Here is a 16,007-nt window from a genome sequence, read left to right on the forward strand (position 1 = left end):
TTAAATTTCTTCAGTTATGTTTTTAAATCACCAAGTTCTCAATAGTTGCATTTTCTTACAGTCTCAGTTATGAACAGAGAGAAGCAGCAGCTGGAAGACAAATAAAAATAATTGACTAGTGGCACAGTTGGTTCTTACCAGAATCCTCAGTTAATTACACAGTTCAGTTTTGGCAGATGATAGATATTCCCTGAAAATGTGGATTGATTGCAGACTTGTACCCAGTTTCATTTATGAATCTTCATTAAATCTTTTTCTTACTATATCACAAAAGGGAAAAAAGGCATCTACAAACAAATCTGCCACCTACATGTGTCAGTCATAAACCAAAATCTGTAAAAGTAGTAAAGCCCTAAAGTCACCTTAGAACCAGAAACAATTTTAAACAGTTGTACACTTGGTATGTCACGTGCTTTGGTAGTATAATGATGCATTAGTCAGTAAATTAGTCCAGCTATATCGTAGCTGGATTTTATATTCCAGCAGTGAATGTGGCTCCTACATTTGCCAGTAGCAATGTTTGACATATTTTTAGAGTTTTAGTATTCATTTAACATAAGGGAATCAGTTCTGTTTCAGTGTCATTCTTATCTGGGTGAGTGTTGGGGAAAGGGTTCTTTTACTTGGCCTGTGATAGTACAACAGGAAAAAGTTCTACAAAACCTACAACTGCTTATGTCATGAGGCACGAGGCTTTCTTTCTCATTTGCTACCAGGCAGTGTTCTACAGCCCTTGTAGTGGATTTAAATGACTTCCATCAAATGTGAAATTGTCTTATTTTTGGTATATGCTGTTGAGTGTTAAACATATTACCTATTTCAGTAACATCTAAATCTGTTAATTTCTAAAACTACATTCCACTTGCTGTCAGAAGAGGTTTTATGTATTTCTTAAGAAATTTCTTATGTGGGTGATTGTCATCATGGCTAGACTTCGCAAACGAAGATTTGGGAAAGGCTCTATCCACATTTGCTACAAGCACGCTGGTGGCTAATAAGGTCAACGAGATAAACATATCCGATTGCAAAAGGCACAGCAGAAAGACTCCTTAGGTGGTATATTCTGCAAGGCACGATTCTTTCTGCATTGTCTTTTCTTCTCGAGAGTGATCCTGCGTGTGTTCTCAAAGGAAGCAGCACCATTATAGATGGTGTGTCTCCAGACCTCCCAATTTGAGGCCAGAGTAGACCAGTTATGTTGATCAATATGGTCAAGGCTGAGATGTTGTTTCAGGGAGTCCTTGTATCTTCTCTTCGGGGCTCCTCTCATGCGGTAACCAGTGTCAAGTTCACCATAAAGCAAGATGTTAGGGAGGCGGTGGTCCTTCATCCTGAGACGTGTCCTGCCCAACACAGCTGTGTTCTCATCAACATGACCTCAATACTTGTGACTGCTGCTTGTTCTAGAACAGATGTATTGGCCACATAATCTGACCAGTGGATGTTTAGGATTGTACGGAGGCAGCATTGATGGAAGCGTTCTAGGAGGCGCAGGTGGTGGCGGTAGATGACCCATGATTCAGATCCATATAAGAGAGTAGACAGCACAATGGCTTTGTAAACACTGATCTTTGTACTTTTCTTCAAGTGTTTATTACACCATACTCTTTTATGGAGGTTTCCAAAAGCACTATATGCCTTTGCTAACCTATTGTCTATCTCTCCGTCAATCTTACCATCCGAGGAGATGAGGCTACCTAGGTAATTAAACTGCTGGACTGATTTGAGCTCTGATTGGCCAATGGTGATATGGGGATGATGGAAGACTTCCTGAGGAAGGCAGCCTTAGAGAACACGGTGCCAGTTACACACTCTTTTGGTCAGGTAAACCCAGAACTGAAAGGCATCTTTCAGGAGTTGGCTTCATGATCAAAAACTCTATTGTTCCTAAACTCGAAAATCTGCCAACAGGTCATTCTGACCACATTATCTCCCTACACCTTCCACTACACAACAAGCAACATGTTGTCCTCTTTAGTATATATGACCCAACTCTCCAAGCTGACCCTGCCGAAAAAGATAAATTTTACACTGTGGGTGATTGTAGCCATATGGCAAATGGTTGCCTTCCTGTGCAGACACTTAGCAGTGATAGCATAAACCTCACAGCATACAGTATCTTAGCCTATTAACAATGGAGTATTGAAATCTTCAAGTACCATGGATGTATCAATAGAAGTTTAATGAGAAGTTAATAGAAAGTTTGCTAATTGTAAAGCATCTTGTTGTTTTCCTTATTCATTTACTTTTTTCTTACCACAGATGAAGTAAGCATTTTTTTTGTCTGTCAGGAGTAGCATTTTACCACTGAGTACTGAAAAAACTTGTTTGTCCTTAAAACAATGCAGTGAGCCCATCAAAATACTGGGAGTAGTATGGAAGGAAAAACAGGCTATGCAAGATAGCAGCCCTCTGTGTTGAAGAGTCTAGTTAAGGGAAGCTGGATATGCTTCAGTGTTAGTGAAAACAGGGAAGGACAGTTTGCCAGTTTCAAACATGCCACTGTCTAAGACATGAAAAGGCAATTGCGTTGGCTCTAAGGAGGAGTAGCTTGCCTGTTTTGTTCACAGAATATTCTGAAATAACATTTTATTTAACAATTTATTTAACAATTTAAGATAACAAAAGAAGGGGAGACATAACAAAGCACGATTTCTTCTTCTACAATTTACCTTGCTTCATGTAGATCGAACAGCTTTTGGTCCCCTTGACATACTAGTGGCATATGAAAGCCCTGTGGATGGATGGAGCGTTAGATTGGAAGTAATAAGGTTGTGCCTGACTTACCTCCGCATTTGTAGCAGATGTTACAAATGTCATAACATGAACCTTTGGGATCAGACTGGAAAAAAAAAAAGCAAGACGACAGATGTAGGCCTCTTAGTTTTACCAGCAAGTATAGTCTGACACTACATAACGCTGTTCTGACTTGATGTTAATACCCTGTCCTCCTCCTGAGAACAGAACCAGTGACACTAGCCATTTCTGTAGCACTGGAGTTGGAAAAGGGTGACAGCAGTTTTCTTTTCAGAGAAATTTTAGTACTAGTTTAAAAATAAGACAATAGAACTATTACTCCAGTAAGTGTCTTATTGTTATATCTGAATAAGTAATCCATAGCCATCACTTATTTCTTCATGCAGTCATACAGTTTGTGTGTTTTTCTTCTGGTAGAGCCAAATCTTTGAGTGGATATTTATCTGAAGGACTGATGAATTCCTAGGTTTTTAAGCCTGCAGTTCACACTACCTTTCGATGTCCCTCTCCCTTGCCATCTGTCTCTACTTTATCTCTCTCTCTTCCATACTTCTGTAGACTTTTTCCCTATCTCTTTACAGTAATTAGATTTCTTGAGAAGCTTCTAGAATCATATAATCATAGAATCAACTGGGTTGAAAAAGACCTCCAAGATCAGCAAGTCTAACCCTTGATCCAACACTACTGTGGTTACTAGACCATGGCACCAAGTGCCACATTCAGTCTCATCTTAAAGCCCACCTCCCTGGACAGCTCATTCCAATGTCTGATCACTCTCTCTGTAAAGAATTCCTTTCTAATGTTTAACCTAAACCACTCCTGGTACAACTTAAGACTGTGCCCTCTTCTCCTACTGCTGGTTGCCTGGGAGAAGAGACCGATCCCCACCTGGCTACAACCTCCTTTCAGGGAGTTTTAGAGAGGGATGAGGTCTCCCCTGAGCCTCCTCTTCTCCAGGATAAATAGCCCCAACTCCCTCAACCTCTCCTCATAGGACTTGTGCTCGAATCCCTTCACCAGCCCTGTTGCTCTTCTCTGGACCTGCTCCAGCACCTCAATATCCTTCCTGAACTGAGGGGCCCAGAACTGGACACAATACTCAAGGTGTAGCCTCACCAGCACTGAATACAGGGGAAGAATCACTTCCCTGGTCCTGCTGGCCACACTGTTCCAGTCCAAGATGCCATTGGCCTTCTTGGCCACCTGGGCACACTGCTGGCTCATGTTCAGCTTCCTGTCAATCCAAACTCCCAGGTCCCTTTCTGCCTGGCTGCTCTCCAACCACTCTGTCTCCAGCCTGTAGCACTGCACGGGGTTGTTGTGGCCAAAGTGCAGGACCCAGCACTTGGTCTTGTTGAATCTCATCCCACTGGAATCAGACCATCTCTCCAGCTTGTCTAGGTCCCTCTGCGGAGCCTTCCTGCCTTCCAGCAGATCAACACGCCCCCCCACCCTCAACTTGGTGTCATCTGCAGATTTACTAATTGTACACTCAATCCCCTCATCCAGATCATCAATAACGATATTAAATAGAACTGGGCCCAACACTGATCCCTGGGGGACACCACTAGTGACCGGCTGCCAACTGGATGCAACTGTCTCATTTTAATTATTTTTCTTCTCCTGCTGTTGATTTTAATTGAAACTATCTGTTCTTAACTTTCTGCATTGTCCTCTACATCGTGGAGACTATATGAAGTTACTCATTCCTTTTTCTATTTCTCAGCCAATGCTCCTGTATTTCATGGGAGAGGAATAAAATTAATGCAGGAGTATGGGCCCTTGTATTTTTTTCCCTGTACTTCAATTTGAAGCAGTGGTGATTCTGTCTGCCATATCACTCCCTCAGGTGCTTCCATTCTTGGACTGGAGGCTTAACCCTCTCCCTGAAGAATTTCATTGTCAGGGAGAAGAGTGGGGGTAGTCCCATGAAGAATTTTAATCACCCTGTCTGTAGCCCTTTTGAAGGAGGCACAATAGTTCCTATAGTAACTACTACAGTGTGGGAGAAAGGCCAGTGCTCCCACTCCCAGGACAGATGGAGAACTCTCTTTGCTTAGATGACTGGAAATTCTTGCATAGCAAAGACTTCATCCTTTACAATGAACAGAAAAAACCCTCTGAAATAAAGTCTTAAGATGTACAAATAAGTGCTAATTAAGAAACAGTGCTAGTAACCAAGCAGAGAACATAAAATATACTTATTTCATTCTTGGGGTTTCTAATTTTAAGAAGTTCAGAAAAAAAAAAGACATTTAGGACCAAAGTAACCTTGTCTCCTCCTCCCACCCACTCTACCTCCACGCCCTAAAGAACAAATCCTGTGGGAAGAAGCAGACCTATAAACCAGACGAAAATGATTAGGAAAGGAAAAGGAAGAGGCTCTTAAAATTCAGTTAACAAGTGATAAAATACTTTCTGCTTTTTGGACATTTTAATTTGATAGCTTTTAAGTTATTGAAATTAAAAAAGCTATTAAAAAGTTTAAAAGTATTAAACAACTTGATTTTGAAAAGCAGTTTTGCTAAAAATTCTTTTAATTCCTGAAGCTTTTGATAAAGCATCGTAGATGAAGTACTGGAAATAATAAAACACACCTATAGTTGTATTACATAGCACTTTTGTTAATTAACCAATACATTCTTGGTAACTACTTGGTTTTTCCATGGAAAGTTTTGGATTACTTTCTCTGTCCTGGATTCCCCAGTAATGCATATATGCTCTTTGCCAGTGGATGGCAAGAATGGACATCTAGAATAATAAGCATTCTTGTACACAAAAATATAGATTTGAAATGCTATTGTTAGCTTTGTAAGTTGATTATCATAGATTACATTATGCATCTTACACGTAGTCCTTCGTGACAAATTTGTTCTGATACTTTATTGCTGTGATACTTCATTGGTAATGGCACAGCATTAATGATTCCCATAGCTTTACTAAACCAAGATAAAATACCTTTCCACATATGTTGCAACTCTATCTGAGATTTATATCTTCTTCCCATCTGTGAAGGTCAATAAGAGATCTAAATTTTGGATCATGGGATGGCTTATGGTGAGGTAACTGGTGACATCATTTAATTTCTTTGGATACCCTTTCCAAATCGGAGGGCAACCTCTCTGCTTACATCATGCTGCTTGTCTCTTATTTTCTCACTTTAGATCAAGATCTGAATATACATCTTGTATACCTTATGTCCTCCACTTGTGTGTTGGGCAGAGGAGTTCACTCTTTCTGGAGATTTCTTTCAAAAGTTAGACTCAATCTTAAATGGGATAGAAAAGAACAATCAATAGAAAAAAAATACTCATCACAAGGTATAAAATGTGGAGTAAAGTAATTTTTTTTCCAAAAGATTCTATGGATGCTAGCATGCAGAAATATTGGTCTTTCTTCTAGCATGTAATGTGATTATACTTTGTCCTTCACTGAGATTACATCGTCTGTTGTTCAGTTTAACCCCTCAGTCAGTGTCTCTGTCTTTTAGAAAACACAACTTTCAAGCATTTCCAAATCACTCGTTATGTGTCATAGGAAAGCCCCAAGGTTTTAAGATGACATCTCACCTCTTCCTGTAAAACCACTTTGATTGCCACATTCACCTGCATTTTCTTCCATGAGCATTTGAAATTTTTCCTAGAAATAACAAAAGATACATTTTCATGTAGAATCTGCTTTACACCCAGACAAATGTAGTAGAAATTGTATTGTCATTTCTATAGCTCTTTTTTCTACTCTGAAATAAAAAAATGTTACATTTTGGAAAAGAATGCCTAAAAGATTATAGCCACAGTCATGCTGTGAACTGCTTTGCCCATATAGTCACCTGAGACAATTCAGAAAACTCTGCTTCTTATGCTTTCTTATCTGAATCCATCATGTGTTTTGTTGATATCTATGGGGAGAAATATTATACAATTCTTTGTGAAGCTTCTATGAAATTAGCCTGATACGGTTACACGTTCTGTGAATAGAGCTGATAATTTTCTTTTTGGTGGGTGTTTATAGTGTTCATATTTATGTAGATCTGCTCAGGCTTTGCTAATTAAAGTATGACTTTATTGGCAGTCATAATTAGAGCTCTTCAAGATGAGCTCCATTTTTTTTATAATTCTTCAGATAGCAGATTGTCTAAAAGGTTGTAGCAGGATGGCCCTATGTCCACCTCTGCTCCCAAGCATACAAAAAGTGGTGTTTAGAAAAATCAACAAATGAAATACAAAAAACAAGGATTTTGAGGCTAATTGAGAAAAATCCTTTAGGAGTAAATAATGGTTAAAGGAAATCAATTAAAAAGTTTGATATAATTTTTAGAACTAGTTTTAAAATTGTTATTAAAGCAACATAATTTAAAAACTCTTGGTTTGAATTTTCCCAAACTTTCCACAGAAACCAGTTCATATTAAGGGGTGGCATACAAAGTTTCACAAAAGTATTTTAGGTGGAACTGATTACTGTGCTCGTATTCTATGCTTTCACTCCTAGTGATCAAGGAATACTGCTTCTGTTTAACTACAATTCTGTCTTCACTAGACAAAAGTCACAGTGAATATGAGTCTTTGGTCTGTGCTCCCATACCTTAGAACTGAGTTTAAGAGGAAATCCTCTCTCTTCAAGATGCATAGAAATCTTTGCTAGGCAGTCTATGTTTTTCTTTTTCCACAGTTTCCTACTCTTTGTAGCACAATTGCCAATGCTCTTGAGGTTGCATTAAGCATGTTTAGACTGCCCTCAAGATACACTGAAAAGGATGTTGTTCTTCCTTCACCTCATACTTAGCCAAATGAGTCATTGAGGGAGGAAATTTAAAGAGGAATTAGCAAGCAGTTAGAATTTTTTCCTTGTTAATAACTTGTTATGGAACAATCATATACCAGGAACAGACATGTCAGCATGGATAGTTAAAGTCATAGTCCAATGCCATGGAAAGTAAAACAGTTTAGAAAACAGATTCCTCTGCTCCAGCACTACAAAGTGCAAATGTGAAAACAATCTTCCTATCTTCTTGTCGTGATTGCAATCAATATTTAATAAAAATATTTGTTTGTATTTAAACATTGTCAACTAAACATAGACTGCATGTGACTGCATATGAAATATGACTGCTTGTGAAAAAGTCTATTCAAAGATGTTTGTTCACACTACTTAAATAGGAGAAGATTGGAAGAAGAATTTAACCTGGGTTTGGAACCTGTTTCCTTTATGACTCCTTTTGCAGTTTGGTACACATGCTTAACCTTCTCCACATCCTAATTTCCCCTGCTTGCTGTTAATGGAAAGAAGAAATTTCTTTCATGAATTCACTATGTCATTTCTGTAGAGAGTCTGCATTTAAAAGGTAATCCACATTTTTAAAAAATATGTTCATCCCAATCATTAGGTCTGTGAAGGTTTGATTTATCAATGTTGCGATATAAATCTTAAATCTCTTGCTTTCCAAGTTTTCTGTGATCAGCTGAGCTCTGGCTGCTGACGGTTCCATCCACAGGATAAGAGATATAGATGAATGGATGTGGCTTGTGTGATAGAAGCCAGTTCAGTATTTATAATTTATGATCTGAAATTTTAGAATAAAATAACATTGGTCCTGCTTTTTAATCCAACTGTTTCAGTCTATGTCTTCCTTTTGTCTATTGTCATGCCAAAAATTCATTCAGTACAGATAAAGGTCTTTGTGCTGTGACTGGACTGTGAGATTGCCATGTTTCTGAAAGGTATCAATGTGATATGCATTTGTATATCCCAAATAGCATATTTTTTCTGCTGCAAATACGTATCGAGAAATCTTGAAAGCACAAGTAAGTAAAATAATGAGGCAATGAATTCAGAAGATCAAATAATTTAAGTTTCCCTTGTTCTATATTTATCTCAATATTCTTGTCTCATTCCTCAAAATGTGAAGAATGATAGTTATGGAAATGCATGAAGTAAAGTGCATATTTAACATCTATTTGGTTATCAAAAAAGAGTTGCAGCATGGCTACCAGAAATGTAATGGTTTTCTGTGCAACGTATTTATGCTTATTGTAAAATTAGGAACTGTCATTGAAACCCCACATCACCTAACTAAGTGCAAGACACATAAATCCAAGAGTTCTACTGCTGTAAAAATGTCAGTGAACTGAATGGCACGAAAGTACCACATGATATTTGTCTATGTGCATCCCAGCCATTAGAATACAGTCATTGATAGAGGATTTAATTGACAAATTTTAAAGCTAAGATCTGACTCTCTTTTGATTTCTACTTAACTCAATGACCTTAAAGTGTTTTCATCTGAGCTGTAGAACTGAGTGTCCCAAGTATGAAAAACTGATGACTTACCTATAGTGTCATTTGAGGTTAAAGATACAAATGTTGTAAAGAGTGTTGCACTGACTTCATGCACTTTATTCAAATTATGATACTTATATGCTAAAAAAAACCTGCAAATGACATCATAGAACTGGATTCGATATGTAATGGATACACTTTCAAATGGTAGAGGATTGTAAAGGAAGGATATGGGCAGGAAACAGAGAATTAATTGAAAGGTAAATTCCAAATAGTAATGTGTTCAGACAATGTGCAGAAAATATAACACAGCTAGATAGAAGAAGAAAGGACCTAAAGGATTTCAGGGAGGTTTTGCAGGTTTTCAAGGTGGTTTGTTTTGGTTTTTTTTTGCTTTTTGCAATGCTCTTATGGAGACTACTATAAAGCAATGTCTAGCAGGCAAAAACTGTTAACTTCCTTTTGGTTTCTGATAGATTATAAATTAAATAACCATACAAAGCATTGTGCTGACTGACAGAAATTAATGGCAATGCTAAAAATCCTTACAGTGCTATATATTTTGTTTAGTTCTACAGCTAAAGCTAAAGTTTCTCTGAGAAATATCATCTTGAAGAAGACTTTTCTGCTAAGGTGTTAGTGTCTGTGTCCTTGAATATGAGAAAAGAGGAGGACTTAGAAAATACTGTCTCTACAGGAGGCACCATTTGTAATTATGAGCTATTGCCTTAATCTATTAGCTATGAAGCCACCTGTTTGCCCAGTATAAATAGCTTAGAATTTCCTGCAAGGAAATTACATGAAACATCAATAAGGAATGATATTACATTTTTAGGTCAATATGACTATCATTACTTGGCATTTATCTTTTCCTACTGATATCACATTTGGCAGCCAGCATCATAGAAGACTAAGAAATTGTTGCTCTGTATTTTGTTTTCATTGGTGTTAAATTAGCCTGTTCAGTAATGACAGTCATTCATTCTGCTTGTTTTAGTGGATCCTTGGTATTTCATTTTTCTTATCATACATTGTAAAGACAGCAATACGTAAAGACGGACTAGTGCTGGGATGGTTTCAGAGGTGTTAGACAATCAGGGTCTTTGGATGTATATGTTTTAAAAGGGTGCAGAATGAACTTTGCCTCTTCTCTCTGCTGCAGATATGCCTGGTTTTGTCACTAAGACAGGAAAGGAAAGTTCCTGCAGCCCTGTGCTGTCTTTTCTGTGCTCTAGCTTTCTCTGATCATGAGGCAAAGATAGCCTAGACTTAAGAAGAAACCTCATCTTGCAACAGATGCCTACTCTTGTTTATACTCAGACTTGATTGCTGGCTTTGTGTTCCTGGCATAGAGAGTTTAATGGAATATTAGTTTTGTGATCTCTCAGCCTTTTTTGTAGTCCCTGCTGTCTTTAAAGCATAACTGCCTATTGCTCACTTTGTACTTTTAAACTACATAATTTAAATGTAGAAGCTGAAGTGTCAGGTGCCTGTTTCAGCAAAAAACATGGATACCTGGGATAGTCAAATACTTTCCTATGCTAAGAACTTTGAATAGATGTGTTTACAAATGCTGGCTTTTTAATGTTGTGTTTATTTCATTTCAGTTTCAAATAAGATAAGTAACATGTTCTCATCTCTTCGTAAATCATGAGTAATATTTAGTTCTTGTCCCCACATTTCAAAACATTTACATTATAGGTAGCCTCTTTTTCAGTAGCATTTTTCATTAAATTCTGTGTGCTTTTGTCAAACCTACAGGGACTTGGAATATATTTGAACAAACTATTAATTTCCAGATTTTTTTTACATTTAAATATTTTTTTAAAAAAGTTATTTTTTCCTTCAAATTTGAGTCTGAAATTAGATACTAATTTATATGTTATATAGAAGGCAAATTTGAAATTAACACTGATGTATAAAATGAAAAACATTTAAATAGTTAATGTCAGTGATCAGGATGCATGAGAAATGAATGTACAGACCTTGCAACATAACTGTTTTTTATTCAGTTATAGGTGCCCAGCGCAGGAGAAGTCCCAGTGCCCTTGCCATTGAAGTATTTGAATCACATTTGGGAAGTCATATTTTACAGGTAAAAAAATGGCTTTTCCAAGAAAAATTGAAATAACTACCTAGTCATATTGCTGCCAATAATTTGAATAGTATTGTTATCAGCATTTATATTAATGAGATTTTTTTTATGCTCATATTTCTCCTATTTAGAAAGTCTGTGATTGAGAGAATGTTAATGAGAGGGAGGGCAAGTGTTATTTTAGGTGAATCACCATATTTTGTTGTTTAGAATTGTGCAGTTGGTGTTTGTTCGCAGAATGCCTCTATGTTTTGTGTGTATGTGTGTAAAAGGGAGTATTTTGTGTTGGTAATTTGATTTGTCTTACGTGTCATGTATCAATTTAGGGTTGGGGTTTTTCCCCCCGTTTTGTTTTACGAGCACTGCTTTCTTCCATGGTATTCCAGTCGTCACAATTATATATCACAAATTTGGAGCGAACTGCAAAGAATAAAAAAAGAACAGCACCATGACTCTTAGGTCTCCTTAGCTATGAGATAAAAGCTAATCTGGTATTTATCAAACTATTTAGTCTCATGGTACAAGTCATCATATTCCAGGAAGATTAAACTGAAAAACAGTGACCTGATGAAAACATCCTTGTGTATGCTTTGTTTTGCCAGGGTTACTACAGCCTTTCTTAGTTTGCAATAATCAAACATGGAGTAGAAGCAGTTAAGAAGAAAATGTGATGTGTTTTTGCAGTAAGGCAAACCTCAGCCCTATGGAAATAAAAACCACAGTCTTTTCTAAGCGTGGCACTGAATAACTGCTCTTACTTAGCAATGTACACAGCTTCTCAATGCAAATATATTGCCTGGTGTATTATCTTTTGAGATGTACAAAAGAGGGAAATTAGGATATTATCATGAGAAATATTCCACTTAATTTGAAATGATTGAGAGCTATCTCTCTGCACTAACTCAGCTGTGGCATTCAGAAACACTATGGATAATGTCAAATTTTTCACATCTTTATAAAGTAACTAAATGCAGAATAGAAACAAGGATAATTTTAGGAAAACATAAAAAATTAAATGGTAGAATTAATTTTTCTTTGGAACAAAAATAATGAACTAAGTGATTTGCTTAGTTGTGCACTCTTGGCAGAGGTCTAGGTCAAGTTTTTGATTCTGTAAGCAACTACTTTTGTTATAGTTACCGTGTCAGAGATCTGCTCCAGTATCTGCAGTACTCTGTTTGCACATTAGACTTAAACACTGTTATGCTGTCTCATACATGTAGAAAAAAAGAAGAAAGAACAGTTTTGTGATACTTCAGTTAATATGATTTGTCATTTTTTTGAGAGTGTAAACATATCATAGATCCTAAATGCATGTTTTTTACAATATTATTTATAACTCATAAAACATAATTGAGACTGATTAATATACACTCCTTAAGTATTAAGTATGACTCTTATGAATGACAATGAAAAAACGTAGGATGGCCACTTTGAAAACTACCAAATATTTGAGTTTTTCTTTTAATGGATACTAAAACAGTGACTTTCATGCTTGTTAAAACTAGATCCCCCTTGTGTTTTTCATTTTTTGATAAATTAAGGTGTTTTCGGGTTATAACTTTATCATATTACTACTAAAAAAACCCCTGTATTGCACTTGTACCTATAAGTGAGGATTTTCAATCAAAATTATCATCAGCATTGTATTGAATATCTCTTGAGGTGTGGCCTTTTCACAGGAGGTAATGTGTTTATCAAATTAGTCCCATTAATCTCTCAATTGATAATAGGAAGTTCCACTTTGATATTTGCAACAGATAGACTGTTGATGATGGATAAAGCACAAAAAGAATTAATAGTAGTGGATAGTTTTTTTCTATTTTATATTTTGTCTTACTTTAGAAGAGTAATCGACCCTTGGGACAAAAACCTGGGTCATGCATTCAAATACACCACTTCTAAACAGACCAGAATGAACTTCAAAGCATTGCCTTGTGGTCTTATAGGTAGAAAGATAATCACTAGAAGACAAAATTATTCTTAAAACAACAATCAGACAGATTCTGTCATGGAATACAGTTCTAGTATGTTCTCATTTAGTCTGCTGCTCCTAGAAATTATTTTCAAATAACTATCATGATAAGTATTGTTTGCAAGAAAAGTAAACAACCTTGATTACACCTTGGGAATTTTGATTTCAAAGTCTGCTGTCTGAAGAAGTTGAATTAATAGTTTGTGTAATCCCTTTTGCTATTAATATTTTGAAGACTGGGTTAAGTGTAAGCTCAGAAATTAAGGAGCCTCTCTAATCCTTTTAATATTTTGATACTTCAAAATTTATTGACAGACAAACGGGAAGCATAATATAGTATATCTTTAAAAAATGGATATAGTTTATTTATAGTGATCTTGCAAAAACAGAAATGCAGGTGCATATTGTGATATTTTTACATCTTGAGTCTACAAGTAGCTAGGATGAGCTAGTCATGTCTATGTTACATTATATACGTTAGTCATATCTATATTATTAAATCCATATACTTACATATAATATTTATCATTGAATATAGAATGCTTTAACTGATGACAATTTTTTTTTAATATTAAGGAATCTTTAACTAATGATTGATACAACTACTAAAGGTATTCTCCCCTGTACAGTTAAGAAGTGGAGAAACTAGAAAATCAAAAATCTGCCTGTCAGAAGAAAAATAAAAGTAAAAAAGTTACTGATTTTGATCTGAGATCACATTTGTGTCTGGTGACCATACAATTAGTTCTGTTTCATTGATAGTAGACTTTAACAACTCCAAAAAAATCTACACACTTAAACCTTTGCATAGATCCAGAGATGGAAAATTGAGTAAAAACCCTGATACAAGGAAATTTAAAACTCCTAAAAGACTTCACGTGCGTAAGGCTGCATGCACCTTTGCATTTGTCTTTTGTACAAATCTAGATATATGCAGAGGCTTATACTTTGCTTCCATATGAAATGCAACACTTATGCACATTCTCATTAGGTGAGTGGTGAGTCACTGGAACAGGTTGCCCAGAGAAGTTTTGGATGCTGCATCCCTGGGAGTGTTCAAGGCCAGGTTAAATGGGGCTTTGATCAGCCTGGTCTAGCGGAAGGTTTCCTGCCCATGCCAGTGGTGTTGGAACTAGATGATCTTTAAGGTCCCTTCTAACCCAAACCATTTTAAGATTTTATGCTATGTCAAAAAATCTCCAAGCCACATCTGATTGCTGTATATCATGCTGAAGAGATTCTCATGCTAGGTTTGAAGCCAAAGACACTACCCACTCTGTGCTTGTGGAAAAAAACACATCACAAAACATGATTGCCTAGACTATATTATGTTAGATACTTCATGTCAGTGCAATATCTTTTAAATGTTTTCCAAGTAAAATCACCTGAATTATTGGTTAATAGCAACATGTTAATTGATTTTTGACAAGATTTTTGATTTGCGAAATTATGTACTTTGCTTTTGTTATCTTCTTCATTCTTTTTCTTCTGAAAAGAAGTGTTATAATGTGAATAGACATTTCCAGTTTTACATGTATATATAAAAATAGATAGATAGATATAGATATAGATATCTGTTTATCAAATAAATCCAGTAAAAAAATTACTTCTGGTACCTACTATTAAAAATTTGGCTGAAACTGGTTTTAAAAATTAGCAAGATTTTCATCATTTTTTTCAGGGCCCTTGAATTTTTTGTGTAACTTCATTGCTATTGAGAAGGTGTGGAAAAGGGTCAGTAACCCCATATTCTTCATATAATGAGGAATAATCAGGAAATGTAGAACTAAATATAGAGAAAAGGGAAAGTTAGTGAATATATTTGCATATGCAAATTAGCTTAATTGATACTGCTTGCCTCTACAGGGATTTTTCATTACAAACTGGAGTGCTACATTGTTCAGCTCATATTGAGTAATTTAGTAACTAATGAGACCAGTTTGCACTAATTTGCATATGATAAATGAGCTTAATTGCAGTAAATAACTTGGAGGCATAATTACTTAATTTTCCTGTGTTGCATGGCTTTTAAGTTCACGTATGAACAACTCAAGATAATTTTGCATATTTAAATTAGTTGCTTTTAAAATTCTTGAACAAAAAAGAACACACCTTACAATTTGAACTGTAAAACAATTAAAAGTAAAATGTACAGTATTTTCAAATAAAATTTAATATTTTTAAAAATATATGTTTCTTCCTTTAAAAATAGCAACGCCTTCTAAAAGACTTAATATTTAGAATCAATCACTATGGAATAGTTTTAAAGTCAGGCTCGGATAGAAAGATAGTATTAGTAATAATAATAGGAGTGTGTATATGAAGTGTAGTGAGCAGTACACATTTTGTATTTCTACATACAAAAGAGTGATAACTTTCATAATTGCATTCTTTGCTTCAGTAGCGCCTACTCAACTGTTAAGAAACTGTAACACTTTCATATAGCATTACATTACCATACACAGTAACTTAGACACTAGCTGTCTTAAATTGTTTATACTGTCCTACTTCTGCCTCATTTTGTGTAAAGAAATCCTTAAATTGGAGAGATACTAAGTGTCAGTGAAACAATATTTTTTTTTGTAAGCTTATTCAGTCATGAGCACTGGCATGAATAAACCTTGCAATGTAGATTTGCATTATGAGTTTCAAAAAACACAAACAAGCAAAAAAAATAAACAAACAAACTAAAACCAAATCCAAAATCAACCTAAATGGAAGATCTTAGTTAATTTCTTCCATGTCCCCTAAGTTATTGCACATCAGATAATTCTCATAGATTTGATAGACTTGAACTAGACAGAGAAAAAAAGCGAACCACCAATCTCATTCAGTCCCATAACAAGATCTGTAATGCATCTGTGATTTACAAATGGATGACAATTACCGAATTCTCCATCTGCT

At 35.8% G+C, this 16,007-nt stretch overlaps 1 protein-coding gene across 2 annotated transcripts in view; it reads left to right on the forward strand.

Annotated features, from left to right (window-relative positions):
* Positions 1 to 16,007, forward strand: part of NPAS3 (neuronal PAS domain protein 3) — a 607,971-nt gene that overhangs the window by 293,801 nt on the left and 298,163 nt on the right. For both annotated transcript variants that reach the window (XM_018082872.2, XM_029964290.1), the window contains one exon: positions 11,046 to 11,128. In XM_018082872.2, the coding sequence (XP_017938361.1) occupies positions 11,046 to 11,128 (83 nt within the window). The remainder of the gene's footprint in view (positions 1 to 11,045; positions 11,129 to 16,007) is intronic.

This window comes from Manacus vitellinus, unplaced genomic scaffold (assembly GCF_001715985.3).
Source record: "Manacus vitellinus isolate BGI_N305 unplaced genomic scaffold, ASM171598v3 scaffold_6_pilon, whole genome shotgun sequence".
NCBI classification, from domain to species: domain Eukaryota; kingdom Metazoa; phylum Chordata; class Aves; order Passeriformes; family Pipridae; genus Manacus; species Manacus vitellinus.